Source organism: Chlorocebus sabaeus, chromosome 1, assembly GCF_047675955.1.
Source record: "Chlorocebus sabaeus isolate Y175 chromosome 1, mChlSab1.0.hap1, whole genome shotgun sequence".
Taxonomy (NCBI): Eukaryota; Metazoa; Chordata; class Mammalia; order Primates; family Cercopithecidae; genus Chlorocebus; species Chlorocebus sabaeus.
Window position 1 is genome coordinate 46,960,918 of NC_132904.1, and position 18,939 is coordinate 46,979,856.

General features: G+C 42.3%; 1 protein-coding gene across 22 annotated transcripts in view; it reads left to right on the forward strand.

Moving 5' to 3' along the window:
- Positions 1-18,939, forward strand: part of SERGEF (secretion regulating guanine nucleotide exchange factor) — a 233,462-nt gene that overhangs the window by 130,612 nt on the left and 83,911 nt on the right. For 7 of the 22 annotated variants that reach the window (XR_012093619.1, XR_012093595.1, XR_012093580.1 and 4 more), the window contains one exon: positions 12,531-12,567. The exons of 9 other annotated variants lie outside the window; for them this stretch is intronic. Coding sequence is in view for 8 of the 13 variants with exons in the window: in XM_008005203.3 (XP_008003394.2) it covers positions 12,531-12,567 (37 nt within the window). In the remaining 5 variants the exon portion in view is untranslated. Of the gene's footprint in view, positions 1-12,530; positions 12,568-16,170; positions 16,955-17,027; positions 17,115-18,939 lie in introns of those variants that run through there. 6 more of the 22 variants (XR_012093581.1, XM_073017866.1, XR_012093586.1 and 3 more) reach the window with 5 other exon arrangements.

Here is an 18,939-nt window from a genome sequence, read left to right on the forward strand (position 1 = left end):
CTGAGAAAATATGTGAGAGAAAACGTGAGAAAAACGTGAGTTTGTGCATACACAGACACACACACACAGCGCTACTTTTCTATATATATTTGTTTCTATTTCTGTGTCTACCTTGAAAACAATGAGTTCACACCAGTGTCTGAAGTTATAATGCAACACTACAGAGTTCCTTCTATATCTCGCTCCTTCAGTTGTAATTCACTTCCCTGACTATGAGCAACCTGGCTCCCGTTATCTTCAGTACATTTACTGACTTGCTCAGTTCTCCTGTATGAAACCAACCCATTGCACCACAGTCCTGCTGACTACCTTCCTTGCACAGGTTGCTTCCCCAGCAGGCCACAGCTGTCCAGCCAGGCTCTGAACCTCCACTGGGCCCTTGCTGCCCCTTCTTAGCCACTTTTCTCATGTAGGCTCTGATGCTTGGCCACTTTCCTCACTTAGGCTTAAGAAGGAAGCTATCCTTGTTTTTTTGCTTTTTTTTTGGTTGAAGTGTAACTCACATACAGTAAAATGATTAAATCTTAAATATTCAACTCAGTGACCTTTTATATGTGTATACACCCATGTAATCACCCAAATTAGGCACTTCAGTAAGCCTCCTGGATATACCCATCCCAAAATAACCATTATTCTAAACTTTCACCACAGATTAATTTTGCTTAACTTTTTATTTTGTAATGATTTCAAACTCAAGGAAGAGTTGCAAGAATAACACAAAGAATTCCACAAATCCCTTCACCCAGACACAGAATGTATTAACATTTTGCCACATTTGTGTCCTTTCTCTTTTTAAAATAATTTAACATTGATAGAATACTCTTACCCAATCTACAGAGCTTCTGTATATTTTTCCAGTTGTCTCAACGATATCTTTTATGACAGTTCTTCACTTTGATCTAGCATCCAGTTCAGGATCATATATTGCATTTAGTTGTCATGTCTCCTTGCCCCCTTTATTCTGGAATAGATTTTCATTATCTCTTATGACATTGACATTTTTTAAGAGTACAGGACAGTTGTTTTGTATATAATGTCCCCCAATTGGTTTTATCTGATTTTTCCTCATGATTACATTTCACTTACACACTTTTGGCAGGAATACTAAATAAGTGATGTTGTGTCTGTCTTTAATGCATCATGTGAGGGGGCACCTGATCTCAGTTTGGCCCATTATTAGTGATGCTAACCTACATTTCTTGTGTAAGGTGGTGCTTGCCTCCTTTCTCTGCTATAAGGCTACCATTTATTCTTTGTAATTAAGAAGTAATCTATGAAGAAATACTTTAAGACTATGTGAATATCCTTTTACTCTTCAGACTTTTGCCCAGTAGTTTTAACGTGCATTGATGATTCTTGTCTGAATTAACTAATGATTGCAAAACTATTTTCTAGCCCAATTATTCTTTTTACATTTATTATTTTTGGCATCCTACTATAAGAAAGACCTTTCCCTGCTTTCCTATATATATTTACTGCTCAGTATGTACTGTGGATTTTTATTTTATTCAATGGGCTGTAATCTACTATTGTCATTATTCATTTTGGAGCTCAAGTTTTCCCTGATTTAGCTAGTGGGAGCTGTTTCAGGCTGGCTAGTTTCCTTTTGACATGTCTCCATTACTCTTTTATTACTTTGTGGTACAAATACATGTTCCAGGCTCAAATTATTCTTTCCTCATCCCAACCCTAGAATCAGCCTTTTCTCCAAAGAGCTCTGATCCCTCTTAGTTGAATAGTATTTAAAAGCCAGGGTCTGTGCACCAAGTAAACTCATTGCTGCTGGGGTGTCAGTGCTACTAGGCAATTTCATGTTGGTTTAACTCAACCCGTGTGTGTGTGTGTGTGTGTGTGTGTAAAACTCTGAGTTCATACTGAAAACTCTAATTCTAACCTGATATCCACAGGGTTTCTCTTTGCCTTCTCTCATTCTATATTTGTGTTTCCTTCAACTACAGTGAGCATTCTGGCTCCCAGCAACATTCATTTATTTCCTTATTTGCATGGTCCCACAATATATACAAAATACTTTCAGAATTGATACACCCATGCAGTGAAAGAAAATAACCTACAAAGTAGTTAATTTTTTTTTTTTTTTTTTTTTTTTTTTTTGCATTTTGTTTGTAAACAGAAGTTATTTAGTCAAAGTACTATGTTCAGGAGTTACTCTGACCCCCTTAAGAGCAGTTATATTATTTATTTGAAATCAGTTTTGCCTACTTTTGGGTTTCATATTATCATTCTTAAAGATTTATTTATGTTGTGAATATCAATATTTTCCTCCATTGCTGTAAAGTAGCAGTCCCCAACCTTTTTGACACCAGGGGCCGGTTTCCTGGAAGAGGTGGGGATGGAATGGTTTCAGGATGAAACTGTTCCACCTCAGATCATCAGGCATTAGTTAGAGTCTCATAAGGATTGCGCAGCCTAGATCCCTCCCACGTGCAGTTCACAATAGGGTTCACGCTCATATGAGAATCTAATGCCACTGCTGATCTGACAGGAGGCGGAGCTCAGATGGTAATGTGAGCAATGGGAAGCAGCTGTAAATACAGATGAAGCTTCCCTCCCTTGCCTGCTGCTTACCTCCTACTGTGTGGCCTGGTTCCTAATAGGCCGGGGAATGTTACCAGTCTGCAGCCTGGCGGTTGGGGACCCCTGCTGTAAAGTATTCTGAATGAACTACATTGTATCTATTATACTGATGATGAATATTTGTGTTATTTCATTTTTATTATGAATAAAACTGCTATGAACATTCTTGTACATGCCTTTTGGTAGAAGTAAGCAATAATTTATTTTGGGTACTTGGGTGTCCATATATATGTTTAGCTTTAGTAGCTACTGCCAGACAGTTTTTCCAAGCAGTTGTTGAATTTACACTCCCATCAGCAGTGTAAGAGAGTTCCAGTTATTTCACATCCTCGTTAGTACTTGGTGTTGGCAGTCTTTTTAATTTTAACCTATCATGGCCACTAGGGAAAGGGTTAAATTTTTTTTGAGAAGCCTGCCATAGGATGTTTGCCTGGCCTGAATCTATTAATTGCCTGTCTTTTAGTTTGATTGTCTAACTCACATGGTTCCATTTTGTTCTCAGTACAAGTACTGAGTAACTTAAGTAACCTAGTAGCATGCCTTTACTGAAATCCAGATGTATTGTCGTGTCAGGCGTTTTTAGCCGGCAAGGACCAAAGATACTTGCAGATTATTATTGTGAAGACTATATTGTACTTTAGCATAAGTAAGGAAAACAGGTGAAGCAAATGCCTTATAAAAGAACAATGGGGGCCGGGCGCGGTGGCTCAAGCCTGTAATCCCAGCACTTTGGGAGGCCGAGACGGGCGGATCACGAGGTCAGGAGATCGAGACCATCCTGGCTAACACGGTGAAACCCCGTCTCTACTAAAAATACAAAAAACTAGCCGGGCGAGGTGGCGGGCGCCTGTAGTCCCAGCTACTCGGGAGGCTGAGGCAGGAGAATGGCGTGAACCCGGGAGGCGGAGCTTGCAGTGAGCTGAGATCCGGCCACTGCAGTCCAGCCCGGGCTACAGAGCAAGACTCCGTCTCAAAAAAAAAAAAAAAAAAAAAAAAAAAAAACAATGGGAAAGTCATTTAGAACCCAAGGCAACTCAAAAGCCTAAACCTCCTTGAGCCCTCAGCAGTAGGATCTATTGCTTCTTCCTTTAGAACTCACATCCTGGTGACTTAGCTTCACTTTACTGTTCCTGCTGCTTCTGACTCCTCTGCTTGTACCTCCTCCTCATCTTAACCTTCCTTGTGTCTATTTCTTCCAGCTGCTGCTCTAGCTACCAACTAGAGGACTCACTCCCTAAAACTGTTTCAAGGCAGAATCTTCACTAAGCCATTTCACAGCTTATGGTCAATCTATGCATTAATCCACATTGAGACAGATGTCCATCCATAGTCCAATTAGGTATGGCCCCAGGAAGCAGGACCACATGGTATCAACATGGCCATTTATGATGAAGACATTCCCTTAGAAGGGCACTATGGGAAAAGCAAGCAGTCTGACTGCCTGGCTAGTTTAATTGTATATATTATAGTCTAATTACTGTGTATATTATATTCTAATTCAGTAGACATTTCTCAAGCCCTCTCCTTATCTGTCAGTAAACGATTGGAAAAGGAAATGAACTGTTTAGACTGAAGAAGTTTGTTTTGTTTTGTTTTGTTTCTTTTAGTCTCACTTTGTTGCCCAGGCTGGGGTGCAGTAGTATGATCTCGGCTCACTGCAACCTCTGCCTCCCAGGTTAAATGATCCTCCCACCTCAGTCTCCCAACTTGCTGGGACTACAGGCACACTTCACCACGACAGGCTAATTTTTTTGTATTTTCGATAGAGACAGGGTTTCGTCATGTTGCCCAGGCTGGTCTTGAACTCATGAGCTCAAGCTACCTGCTTGCCTCAGCCTCCCAAAGTGCTGGGATTACAGGTGTGAGGCATCACACCCAGCTTGAAGAACTCTTCATAGTGAACCTATGCCAGTTCCTAATGCTTATAGTCTCCTTTTATGTTCTCAAATAATATATAAGTCCTAAAATGTATCTGTAGAATGGGGTCAAGCCCAAAGTGAATTTTATTCTGTAGATAGCAGAGGTTAGGATGCGTGAAGTATACCTGGTTGTTTGAATTGCGTTTTACAGATGAGGGAACTGAGGGCCAGAGAAGGAGGCAAAGAGATTTGCCCAAAATCACATGGCTAGGAAGTGGGGGCGGGGGGCATCAGGACTTAAATACAGGTTTTCTGGTTCCATATCCAGAACTCTCTGCATTACCTCACACTGACATGCCCCATACTCATGTCCAAACTATTAAAAGCACAAAGGAGATTTGATAAAAGCAAACTATAGTCAAGGCAAGTGGTGAGAATTGAGAGGAGGCAGATCTCCTAAAGGCTGAGGTGATCTGGGGGACTGTCTCAAGGTTTTGAACTAGGCCTTGTAGAGTTGGTTGGATTTAGAATGGTGTGGAGAAGGGAGAATGGTACAAATGAAGATACAAAAGTGGGGAAACAAGAGATTTTTCCAGAGACAGAAAAGAGACTCGTGTTGCTGGGTTGGAGGGTTTATGTAGGAAAGGAGTGGTAAAATGTGTGTTAAACAGTAATGAGACTTTGATAACTGTGACAACTTTAATTAAAAAGAAATCAGATCATGCCCATGCACATATGGTGGGTCATGCCTGTTACCCCAGAACTTTGAGAGGCCAGGAGTTCAAGCAGTCTGGACAACATGATGAGATCCTGTTTCTACAAGAAGTAAAAAAGAAATTGGCCAGGCATAGTGGTGTGTACCTGTAGTCCTAGCTACTCAGGAAGCTAAGGCAGAAGGGTCGCTTGAGCCCAAGAATTCGAGGTTATAGTGAGCTGGGTTTACACCACTGCACTCCAGCCTGGGTGATAGAGCAAGACCCTGTCTCTAAAAACAAAAACAAAAACAGATCAGATCATGATATTATGGTGAGAAGAAAGCTTCAAGTCATTGGTTGTTGAGACTTCAAACTGAGGCAAAAAGGACTAAACTAAGATGATAGCAGCTGGAAATAAGTCAGATTTGAGAACCGTTGAGAAGGCAGGATTAACAGGATCTGGAGACAGCCTAAATATAAGGGTAGGAGAGAGATAAGGAAAAGAGTTAGAACTGTCACTTGAGAGTTTGAGCCTTTGTGACAGGGATGCTGTGGTACCAGTATCAGAAGAGGAGGAGGCGATGTCTATAGTGAGTTAGCTTACAGACTTTGCACCAAAGCAGACCTGGGACCAGTGACTTAACTGGTCTGAGTGGGTTTGCTGGCCTGCTATGTAGGGAGACAGATTCCCACTTCTCAGAGTGGCTGTGAGGATGGGAGGTATTGCAGGTAAAGTGAAATTCTATAATGTCACATGCTTGGCATCCAGGCACTTAACCAAACTTTAGCTCTTTTCTTCTCACCCCAACTTCTTTGGAAGATAGCGATAGCAGAACCTAGTTCAAGCCTCACTGTTTTTTCACAGGCATACATACAATGTGCCTTCATTTTATTTCATACATATATATGAAATAAAATACAAATTCAAGCCCACAGAGAGAGTTAAAGATATCTTTGTAAGGCTAGGTGCTTCCAGAAGCAAACAGCTGTACTGCTTCTCTGGTGTCGCGGTGGCCTTCCCCAGTTGGGACTATTTCTGAGCTTAGGGGTGGAACTCTTGTGGTTCACTGGATTGCAGTGTGCCTGTAAAACGTGCCCAGCTTCCAAGCACTGTGTTTAATAGTTTGGAAATTCTGGTTGTCACCCCCGAGATACACAGATGGAAACTGGGTTTGGGCAGAGCTCTAGCAAAGGTGGCACCGAGACGCCCATTCCCTTGACCTGTTAACCCTGGCAGCGCAGGCTGCCCAGACAGCTGGGGCTGCCATTCTGGAGCTGCTTCTGGCACACTTCTCCTACCCTGGCGGCTGTGCCTGCCAAGGGCTCGCAGTGAGGCACAGAGCATAGCCCACTGCCATACCAGCCTAAACCCTGTTACTTCCCTTCCACCCTGGCCATCACGCATCTCCGCACGTACGCCCCATTGCCAAAGCACTTGAAGGCACCCGGACTCATTGGCGCAGGGCGAGAACCAGTCGGCAGGCCTCGCTGTCCACCTAGCACCCTTGGTGGCCTTTGGGCCGCGGCTGGCTACCACTCTCCGGTAGAGGGAAGCGGGCCCTGGCTGGTGGCATGGGGCTGACCTCGCCTCATTTCCTCTCCTTGGAGTACCTGACCCTGAGTTCTGGTCCACAACCCAGTGTTCGTTTCCCACCCCAGTCTTCTGTGCCCCGATTTCCCCATTTAGAATATTCAGATTTGAACAATCGGGCGGCGTTCTCTCACCAAGGGATATCCATGAGGAGGGCAGGCGACAGAACTTTGTTGCCATTTTGCAGCCATTCCCCTTAAGAAATATCCCTGGAAACAGCTCGTTGATCTTTCCAGAGGTGGGCCCTCCTAGCCCCAGTCAGGATGTTGTTTGGGCTGTGTAAATCTAGGGCTCTCCCAGCCTTACATCCCTGGCACTGGGCTTGCCAGATGTAAGGGAACTGGATGGGTAGTTTATTTCCATCTTATATGAGAAAAGGAAGGGTACATACCGTTTTGAGGAAGAAAGCTTGAACCTGAAGGATCACAGAATCCTACACCTCCGCTAGCTGCGAAACACTTGGCAGGTTACCTGGCTTCTCTGAACCCCAGCAGCTTCATTTGTAAAATGGTTGTAACAAAAGAATATCTTAGGTTTTGTATAAGTCTGTATGAGATAATATAGGTAAAGTAGTTAGCCAAGTGCCTGGCCTGTAAGTATTCTATAAGAGCCAGTCAGCTGTTTTTACAAACAGGTACAACTGTACTGTTGAGAACCAAAGTACTCACATCCAACAGTTGGCAAACATTTTCACATTCATCAAATTTTTGCTTAAATTTTTCATTTGTTTAACTCATTAATGCATTCAGCATGTATTTACTGAGCATACTATTAGTCAGCTCTTGCCCTGGTCCGGCTGTATTTTCTAAGACCCCACCCCTAGGAAAGTTTTAACTGGCCTTGCAAGAACTGATGAAGTCTAACCTGGTGGGTGGATGGGAGATCTTATCCCTGTGGCAGTGGGGGTTTGGAATTTGTTTTTTGCAGCTCTGACTTTGCGGGCTGAGGTCCCTGAACAGAGCAGACCTCTCTCATGTCTGGGAAGCATTAAGACAGAGCAGCTCTCCACAACCACCTTTGCTTCTCACCCCTTACTCTTGGGGAGTTGTGTCCCCCTTCTCCAGAAGGCCCCAGTCAGCAAGCTGGAACCTGATTTTTCTATAGTGGGGTCCTGTTTCCTAGAACTGACTTCTGTTATAGTCTTCTGTGCTTTGCTGTGCTGGAGTTGCCAGAAGAACCCTTCTCTGCTTTCAGTGCCCCCAGCATCTTCATGCTGTATCCTTCTAATGCTGTCTCCTTCTTGCCCGCATTGTGCATGTCAGGGTCAGTCTCCAATTGGACTGGATTGGCCACACTGCTGCTCATACTTGCTTTGGGATCATATACCTTCCCTGAGTCCCTTCTCTTTGCACTGCCACCTCCTCACCCCCATGACCTACACTTAGATTTTGTGGCAGAAACACTACTGAGCAGGCAGTCTTCTGGATGTCTGAGAGACAGAGAACCTAACACGCACAGTCTGTGAACAGACATTGTAGTGTGATAAGGGCCATGATACATAGCGCTGTGGGAATAGCCAGGGTGGGGCAGCTGGCTCTGCCTGAAGAAGTCAGGGAAGGCTTTACCAGGAGGTAAAGACTGTTTGAGCAGTCTTTTTTTTTGTTTGTTTTGTTATGAGACTGAGTCTTGCTCCATTGCCCAGGCTGAAGTGCAGTGGCGTGATCTTGGCTCACTGCAACCTCCACCTCCCAGGTCCAGGGAATTCTTCTGCCTCAGCCTCCTGAGCAGATGGGATCACAGGCACCCACCACCATGCCCCACCAATTATTTTTGTATTTTTAGTAGAGACGGGGTTTCACCATGTTGGCTAGGCTGGTCTTGAACTCCTGACCTCAAGTGATCCCCCCCGCCTTGGTCTCCCAAAGTGCTGGGATTACACATGTGAGCCACCACACCCAACTGAGCAGTCTTAAAAGATTTACCTTGGTAGACAGTGGGAGAAAGCGAATTTCAGGCAAGAAGCATAGCATGCATAAAGGCCTGAAACTGCATCATGTTCTTAGAGAAAAAGTAATGTGATGTGAATAGAACAAAAGGATTATGTTATTTGGGTTGAGGGTTCTGAGTAGCAGAGGGAGGAAATGAGGCCAGAGAGGTAAACAGGGACCTACTCATGAGGGCCTTGTAAGATGTTTTAGGCTTTACCCTACCAACGCTGGAATCCTGTGAAGGTTTTATACATGGGCATGACATGGTCAGATTTGTGCTTGAAGAAGGTGGGATGCATGGCTGTAAGAGGATAAATTGTCTCATTTGTCCTCTAGCAATTCTGTAAGGCAGGCAGGGAAGACACTGTTTACTTTTTACACCTCAGAACACTGAGGCCCAAGAGGTCAAGTCAGATACCTTGCCCTTTAGGTCTCAGAGCCAGAAAGGGGAGGACCTGGGACTCACCTAGTTTCCCGGTCCTGAATCTCTTTTCTCCTGGGCGCATTGCCATTGTTAATAGCGTCTTCTAGAAAGCTGCCTGCAACTGAGCAGTGGGTAGATGCAGACAGGAGCATTATGAAGCATATGGTCATTGATACAGTTTCACTGAGGGAGTATAACACTGGGATTTTGCGGCCTGTGGTGTTCAGTTGCCTGACCTCTATGCCAGCACACAGACAGCAAGAAGCAGTGGGGAACTTTGAGCTTCAAGCTCTACATTGGTTTGACAAAATCCATTCATCACTGTCTCTTTCATTAATGTGCTGTCTGATACTGACATTTGTCAATGGCTTGTTTCTGGAAACCCCGGTCCTCAAGGCTGGTCAGCTCTACAGTCACAGCCCCAGGGTGAACCCCGGCAGTCAGAAGTAGGGCTTTTCTCTTTCTGCATTTTGTAAAATAAAATAACTTTAAAACAATAGCAAAGATAACATGATATAGCAGTAAAGAACACTAGCTTGGAGATCAGGCAGACCTGGGTTTTAGATCTGCTGCTGCCACTTGTCTAGCTGTGAAGACCATTTAATATGTATGAGCCTCAGTCTCCTTATGTCTAAAATAAGAAAGTAGAACTTACCTGAAAAGATTGTCGTAATGACTAAAATGTGATAATGTTTATAAAGTACCTTGGCATGACACCTGGCACATATGAATCCTCAATATATACTGACTTTAATTCCTATAGTTACTGTTGCCCCAGCCACCACTACTACTGCCACCACAGTTAAATAATATTTGGAAAATAGAGAATAGTAGAAAAAATATCTTACAATCTTACCACCATGATGCAGCTACCCTTGTAATTTAAATTTCCTTCAAATCCTTTTCCCCCACTACTTCTAAACATTCCTGATTTTATGACATGTATATTTTATACCCAGGTGGGTTTTTTTCCTCCATGGTGGTAACTGCATTACACTTATTTTTTCTTATTTTTAATAGATTTTTTCCTAATTATAAAAATTGTTTATAAAATTCAGAGTTTAGAAAAAAAGAAAAAGAAAAATCATACTCATTGTTAACATTTTGTTGTATCTCCTTCCAGTCATTCTTATTCACACTTTGTTACAGAGTTGAAATCATATTATATATACAATTTTAATGTAATTTTTCATATGAATATTTTCTTATTATAAGCATCATTTTCCAAGGCTGCATATTAGTCCATCTGGTGGCTCTACCATAATTTACATAAGCATTTCCCAATTGTTAGACATCTGAGTTTTTTTCCAATTCTTCAATCTAAATAGCTTCCTGTAACAGACCTAGGGAACCAGCCTCATTACAGCCAGGAAGCATATAATGAACTTGTGCTGTGTATATGGTCCTGAGTGAGGCATAGTGGGAGCCCTCAGGTCAATCAGACACAGAGCCAGCCTCAAAGGAGCTCAGAGACTAAACAACCTGGAGATACTTACTGGCAAATAAGCACTGTCAGGGAGTCCACTTAAGTGTGCGTAACCTTTTCCCTTTGGAAACTGGGATCTGGGAAGCACAGCTTCTACACAGGAAAAAGCCTAGGGAACCTTGCTGCCATTTCTCACCTATGAATATGCAGATTGGCTTCTAATACTCAAATGCCTTTTGAGCTACGCTGTCAGGGGCCTGCGCTAAGAACCATTGAATATTACTTACAAGTGGTTTTCACTGGGAAAGAATGAGAAACACTACCAAAGGAACTTGTGGGAGAATTAAGGGAATCAGAGTGACTCTAGTCTTAGTTTTTTATTTTATTTTATTTTTTTAATTGACAGATAAAATTGTATATGTTTACTGTATACAACATGATTTGAAATATGTATGCATTGTGGAATGACTAAACTGGCTAATTAACATATATTACTTCACATAGTTGTCATTTTTGTGGTGAGAAAACAAAATCTATTTTCAGCATTTTTTAAGAATCTGATATATTAACTGTAGTCATATATAATAACATGGATGAACCTGGAAGACATTACTTTAAGTTAAATAAGTCAGGCACAGAAAGACAAATACCACATGATCTCATTCAATAAGGAATCACTCATATGTGGATTTAAAAAGTTGATTTCATAGAAGTAGAGGATAGAGTGGTGGCTCTAGTCTTAGTTTTGTCACAGACTTGCCTGGGACCTGCGGTAAGTTATTTCTCCCTCCTGAGCCTCCATCTTCTCCTCATAATGTAGGGTATCTCCAGGGCCCTTCCAGCATTCACATTCCAGAGTACTTGAAACATTCCTGTTGCAAAGAGCTAAAGTGAGTATCCTGATAAAGGTCACAGGATAATTCTCCAAAGTCCAGAGCTCCTCTTAATTAGTCCTAGGGAACCATTTATGCCTTTGTATTCCCAGTCACTTCCTCCTGCTAGCGGTTGAGACATATGGAGACTGAAGGGCAAGAAGTATCTCTCACTCGTTGCAAATCCTGCATTCAGAAAGCCAAAAACTGTCTTTTATGTATTAAGTATTTGTTCTTTTATGTACTTTGTTCTTTCATTCATTCCGTCATTTAGCAGATGTTAACTGAGTCCCAGGCCTTGTCCAATCCATCCGTGCAATACAGAGGTGAATGAGACTCAACCATGTTCTCAGAATACATGTAGTCTCATAAGAACAGGAAACAATGATAAAAGGCAACAAGATGGTTGCTACGGTGGGGGTACATTTACGGGCATAAGGACAGGTGTACCTGAGTCTGCCTAGACGCAACAGCAAAGGAGTCTTAGTAGATACTTTGAGATTTTAAAGGATAAGTAGAAATTTTTTAGGTATGCAGTAGAGGAGAGGACATTCTGGGTAGAGGAACAAGCATGTGCAAGGGGCTAGAGGTGTGAGAGAACATGACATGTTGAAAGAACTACAGATAGTTTGTGTGGCTGGTAGGTGAAAGGGATAGTGGACAGATGAGAAAAAGTCAAACATTTCTCCACGGACCAGTCTGTTTCCACTGAATTCTTTGCTCATTTTATCAGTCCATATGAGAGTGATGGTCTTTTTAGTTCAGTTTTCAAAAACTGTTATCTTTATTGCCTTATCTTTCCATTTTTACAGTAACATATGCTCGTTATAGAAAGTTTGAAAAATACAAAAAGTAAAAGGAAGAAAGGATTTAAAAAATTACTCATGGTCTCACTAGCTAAAGACAACTTTAATATCTGATGACTTTCCATTCTATATTTCTTTATTTTCTCTTTTTACGTAGCTGTGAATGTGTTGTAATTACAGTCTTAACTTTTGTATGTGATGCTTCTTTCTATTTCCTTCCTAAATTTTGCCAAAAATGGATGTTAGTGTCATTAGAAAAGAACTATGATTATAAAATATACTGACTGAAATATCTATCCATTTTCTTTTTTTTTTTTTTTTTTTTTTTTTACAGGTCTCTTGTGGCTCAGAGCATAATTTGGCAGTAATTGGTGAGTAATTTTTATACTGAAAACTGTTTCTTCTGAAAGTCATGTGGCAGAATTGGAGAAGACTTTTGGTTCACCAAAAGCCATGGTGCGTGTGCTCATGCATGTTTTAGGGGAGATTGGGGAAAATGGAAATCTTTGGTTGACCAAGGGTTTACTAGAAGCTCCTTTTCTGAATATTTGAATTCATATCATTGAGCATCTTTTTAAGGTACCTGAGCTGGTCTCCCTGCCTGGGAAGTGGCATTTGAGCATATTAAAGAACTCACAGGCTGAGGGGCATCATGTGTAGAAAGCCAGACATAAAAAGGAAGAATGATTGGACTGCTTCTGGTTTTTTGAATAAATCCCCATTCAAAAGTTCTTTCCTATTGGTTTGGCTCTTTCTTTGGAAATATGCGGCTCTGCTCACTGCCCTCGCTGCCTTGTATTTAGTGGCACTCAGGAGCTCCCAGCTGGACTCAAACCTCTGGTTAATAGAGGCTTCCTCTTAGTTGGCCCTGGATAATCACAGTTTAGTGTTTTCATAATTAGATCTATTCATTCAAGAAGCCTTCTCATTACTTCCACAGGTAGACTCAGTTTCCATCTCACAGTAAGTTAAAGAGACTGCAGTGTAGGGCCAGACTGCCTGAGTTCAGTACAGACTTCTACTTACTAGCCATGTGAACTTGGACAAGGTATTTGACTTCTCTATGCTCATCTTTAAAATGGGGAGGGCAATAGTGCCTACCTCATAGTGTTGTTGAAGGGACGAGTTAAGATATGCAAAGTACACAGAATGGCACTTAACTCCTAGTAGGGACTTTGGTAATGTTTGTTGTTATTACCTGGTGTTATGTGTTAAAGTAATTGCCCTCCTCTGGGCTTTAGTTTCCCCAGCTGTAAATGGAGACGTTAAAACAGAAAACCAAGTTTCCCTCCAGCTCTGATATTTTAGGACTTTTGTTACAACCCCACCACTGACTGACTTCTGTCAATAATTTCTGTTCCTGGCCACTCCTGTCTCCTAGCTTCTAACTTTGAACTTCTACCAGGTGAGGCCCTTGTGTTTTCCTCATTTATTGCCTATTCACAGCACCTAAAGCAGTGCGTGGCTCTTAGCAGAGACTCACACGTTCTTTTCTGAGTTGAGCTAGACTGGCTTGGCTGCCTGGGGTGGCAGTAGTGTGAAGCACTACTTTGCAGGTCCAAATATGATGTACAAAGAGGCAGAACCAAGGACAGCAGAGGAGGTGGGGAGTAACAGGGGCTGGAGTTAGAGAAGGAGCTAGAAAATGTAACAGCAAACCTGCATGCTTTGCAGCAGGACCAGATACTTTATACCGGAACTGCTTCAGCCTGGTTGTAATTAAGACAAGCTAATCAAAGAGTCAAAGGCAGTGCCTAGGACATTGCTGCTACTGCTATCACTGGACTGGGAGAGGTCGGCTTCCCCTGGGACCAACACAAACAAGAAGATTGCAGGGAATCTAAATTTGTGAAAGCACAAAATCCAGATGAAGGAATGGGTCAGAGCTAGCAAAGTGACAGGCTGAGCTGATGTAGGCAGCCTGGGGCTGTAGAAGGAGCAAAGACTGTGCAGACAGCCTTGATTCAAACCGGTTCCATCACTGTGTGAGCGTCCATATTCTTATCTTTGTAATGGGGATAATCATTCCTCCTTTCAGGATTATTGTGATTAGGTGAGATAATTTATGTGAAATACCTGGCAGATATAAATTCCTTTGGTTTCTCTTTTCTCTTGGTTGGGTAGGGGGAGGGGAGAAATACTTGTTAGTGTAACTGTTCTAGTGAAATATTTCTTTGTTGGGAGAGAAACAATGACATTCTGGAAAGATGTGTCCCGTGTTACCTGTGTGGAGGCCGTCAGAGGCAGTGGGAGAATAGGGCATGCTGGTGAGCACTTGAGGGCAGACCTGTTATTTTCCATTGTATCCCCAGTGCCTGGGACCTGGCTCACAGACTGCTGAATAATGGTTTCAGAGTCAGGAAAGGTGAGTGCAGGCACAGGGCTCTGCACGTATGTACCTGCCTGCCAGCCAGGAGCAAGAAGCTCTCCATCACTGGAGGAATGAGGCCCTGAGTGGGTGCTCTGCAGGGTGCAGGCTTTGAAACAGGAAGCTACAAGAAGCTGCCTGTTAGCCCTGCCAGCAGGCCAGCACGAGGGAGACAAGTTGCAGGTGAAGAAGAGTTCCCACCAGCTTAAAGCCATGTTTCCCGTGGGTTGAGCTCCTCCCCTCAACCCTACTGCCTTTGCCTACTTTAGAGGGATTTCCCTGCCTTCAGTTTCATTTCCTGAACTCTAGCCCTTCAGTGCCTGGTGCTGTGTCCCACATGTAAAAGGCACAAAATAGTTATAGAATAGACTAGAAGATAACATAAATCAATCAAACTTTGCCCAAGGGTAGAAGCAACCTTAATGTCTAATGAGTGTGTGACAGATGAATCAACTTGGAAAGGGAGGTGAAACAGAGAATGGTGAAAGGACATGATTGAGAACCTACTCTGTCTTGGGTTAATGGAAACAATTCCTCAAAGTATATTTGTTGTATCTGCTTTAGAGACAAAACAGGCTCAGAGGTTAAATGGGTTAAACAGGTCATAGAGATAAGTAGCAGTGTTACCTGAGCAATGGGCTCACTGCCCAGTGCACACAGAAGCAAATACTGTGACACTAGCTTTGAGAAAAGAAAAAAGCTTTATTGTGAGTCAACTGACAAGGAGACAGGGAGGCAACTCTCAAATCAATCTCCCCAACCTGGGAGTGGGTCAAGGTTTTGTGGCATTTTAAACTAATCCCAGGTAATGCCAGTGCAGCTGGTTGGCCAGACTGGTGATGGTAACAATTAGGTTGCTAAAGCTTTTCTCCTGAGCATGCCAGGTAACTTTGGCTCTGCATTACCTGTAACTTAAGCAGTGATTAATTGGTTTGAACTGGTCCTACAGTTACTGCAGTAAATAGTACAGCTGTCTCCTCCACTTACGAGCTGTGTAACCTGTATAAGTGACTTACCTTCTCTGTGTCTTGATCACCTCATCTGGGATATATTATTATTGACTTCATAAGGTTGTTAGGTAAAGTGCTGAGAACAGTGCCTAACACAAAAGTAAAGACTCAGTAAATGTTAGCTGCTATTATTATTATTATTCTATATTAAGACCTCAAGGAAGGAAATAATTATAAGCCTGAGGCCAGGATAGGAACCTCAGGAGCTAGAGAAGGAAGTGTCTTTCCCAGCCTGGATATCAGGGTCCATGGCAAGATCTCAGCATAGCTGCAGGATAGATTTGTAAACTGGAGCCTGGGGTTCCCATTGGGGAATCTGCACATCCAAACAGCCCTGGAAACACTGCTAGCCCAGATTTGTTCAAAGACAGGATTCTGCTATTCATTGTCCCAGACAGGAACTCAGGCCCTGCATGTTCCAGCCTGAGGCAAGCCCCATGGAAGCCACATTTCAGTTTCTTGCGAAGATGGAAATTTTACTCTGCTGCTTTATGTGCTTCTGGGTTTCTTTGTTCCACTTCTTTTGAAATTTGGTTTAGTTACTTCCTTAGTTTTCCAATTAAGTTTCTCTTGACATGTTTTGTCTTTGCCACCAGGTGCCCCCTTGGCTAGACAGAATGGTGAAGTGGTATGAGTTCCTGCTTTAGACTAAGAACTGTTGGAGCTGAGCATAGAGAGACTCAGGTGACAATCAGAAAAGAGAGAGCTGAGGCCATTGACCATGGCTGGCTTGGGCATTCTCTACCTATGTGCCTTGTACAATCACTCTGCCTCACCGAGCCTGATTCCTCATTTGTAAAATCGACACCCTGATACCCACTCCCAGAAGCTGTTCTTCCCAGTGGCATATGTATGTCAAGTGCATGCTCAGTACCTGCCATGTCATAGGTGCTCCACAGGTGCTTGTCCACTTGGCTGCTTCACTAATTCGCTTTCTTCCTTTCCACCTAGGATTTCTTTCCGCATCTGACAAAGCTCACTGGCTAACTCCCATTTGTGGGCATAGGCTGAGGTGAAATGAGGGCACGTGGCCATCACTTGCTGAGAAGATCCCTGCCTTTCAGAGGCAGGGTCCTCAGATCCAGCTCTGTTTTCAGGCCCCTCACCTCTGTGTCTGGATGAATTGGCTCCAGCTGTTGTGCTTCCATCAGGAGCAGCTTATTTTGGCTTGAATTGGCAATTTGTTTGCCTTCTCCCCTGATGTGCAGTTTTGTCTTCCCTTCCTGCGGAGGAAAAAGAGCTGACTGCGTTTCCTCTCTCCCTGCTCCACGCAGACCTTGGAAGGATTTTATTGGTGGCCTTTTCCTGGAGCACTCAGGCTTGCCAGACAGCCATTGTTAAAGGGTTGGTTATTGGCAGGGAAGTGTGATGCCTCCTCCTCCTCCAAGCAGAGCCAATTCTTTTACTAAATTGGAGCTATAATATATGCATAGATTTTTTTTTCATTTCACAGATGATTTTCAACTGTTGAACCATTGTACCTTTATAATATGTATGGCGGAACATCTGACCTTGGCATGAAACTATCAAGCAATTTCATGTAAGAACTTAATAGGAATATAAAGAAATAACTTTTTTTGGCACTGGATATTCCTTTGAGAGGTGATATCTCCAAACCCTAGGGCCTTGTAGAGAGCTTAGAGGCACATACAGACTTGTATGTTTCTATGCACAACAAGATAGGCAGAATGTAAATACTTTACCTATCTCATCCCATTTAATCCTCACAGCAAATTGATAAGCTGGTACTCTGGTTAATCCCATCTTCTAGGTAAGGGAAAATGAAGCTGAAGGTGAGCAATTTACCCTGCCCAGGTCACGCAAGTAGGAAGAATTTGTGTGTTAGGTTTTTTACCCACGCCTCTAATTTCAGAGCCTGTGGACTACTACCCGATGCTGCCTTCCTGCAGACTGGTGATGGTCTGGCCTGTTTTTAAAGCCACCAGAGAGGAGTATTTCATCTTTTTGTTTCAGTGTTTGAAATGAAAAACTCCCTTCCGTGCTATCTCCCTCTCTCCAGTTCCCCAAAACCCTTCTACCACATGTGCAGCTAAAGCGTGTTACTAGTTTCTTCTGTATCCTTCTAGTGTCCTTTTACATATGTAAGTGAATACTAAGATATGTTTTTATCCTGCCTTTTACATAAATGGTAGCATACTATGCTCATTTCTCAGTGCCTGATTTTTCTCCACGATTTTTCTGGGAGGTCTTTCCATATCAGTATAAAAGCTGTCCTAGCTCTTTTTTTTTTTATAACAGTTATTTAATATTCCAATGTTCCTATGTACCTTGATAAATTTAACTAGTGCCCTGTTCATGGACATTTATGTAATTTCTAGTCTTTTGTTATTTAAGCAACACTATAATGAATGACCTTCTATATATGTTATTTCATGTGTAGGAGAGTATAGTTACAGGGTAAGTTCCTAGAAGTGAAATTACTGTGTCAAAGTATAAATATATTTGTAATTGTGCAATGTACTTCAAAATTGGCCTCCATAGGGGCTATGCCATTTTTCACTCCTGCTAGCAATGTATAAGGGTACTTATTTATTGCAGTCTCCCTAATAGGATATGTTAAGAAACTCGGATTTTTGCCAGTCTGATAGGTAAGCAACTACTCAGGGTAGTTTTTGTTTATCTTTTAAAGTTGAAGTATAAAATATACAGTAAAGTGCACAAATCTTAAGGGTTCAGATTGATGAATTTTTACATATGTATATACTTAAGAAAACACCACCCAGAGTAAGATATAGAACATTTCCAGCACCCTGGAAGACTAGTTCACGCTCCATCTCTGCCTATAACCCATCCCCAGAGGTAACCATTCTTCTGACTTCTATCTCCAAAGATGCCTTTGTTTGGACTTCATATGAATGGTGTTTGACTTCTTTTGTTCAACACATTGTGTCTATAAGAATCATTCATGTTGTGTGCAGCAGTAATTTCATAATGCTCGGTAATATTCTACTGTATAACTATATCACAACTTACTTAACCATTTAACTGTTGAACATTTGGGTTGTTTCCAGTTTGGGGATGCTATGTACATTCTTATACATGCCTTTTGGTAGACATGTACATTTATTTCTCTTGGGTGCATGATTAAGACTAGGAATTCTAGTTCATGTTTATAATTGGTAAATACTGCGCAACTGTTTAAAGTAGTTGCACCAATTTACACCCCCACCAGCAATATGATAGTTCCATTTGTCCTATACTCCCACCAGATATTTTCTATCTTATAGATTTAGGCAATTCTGTTGAATGTGCAGTATGGAATCTCACTGATTTTAATTTGCATTTCTCTCATAACTAATGATGTGGAGTACCTTTTTGTATGCTTATAGGCAATTTGGATGGCT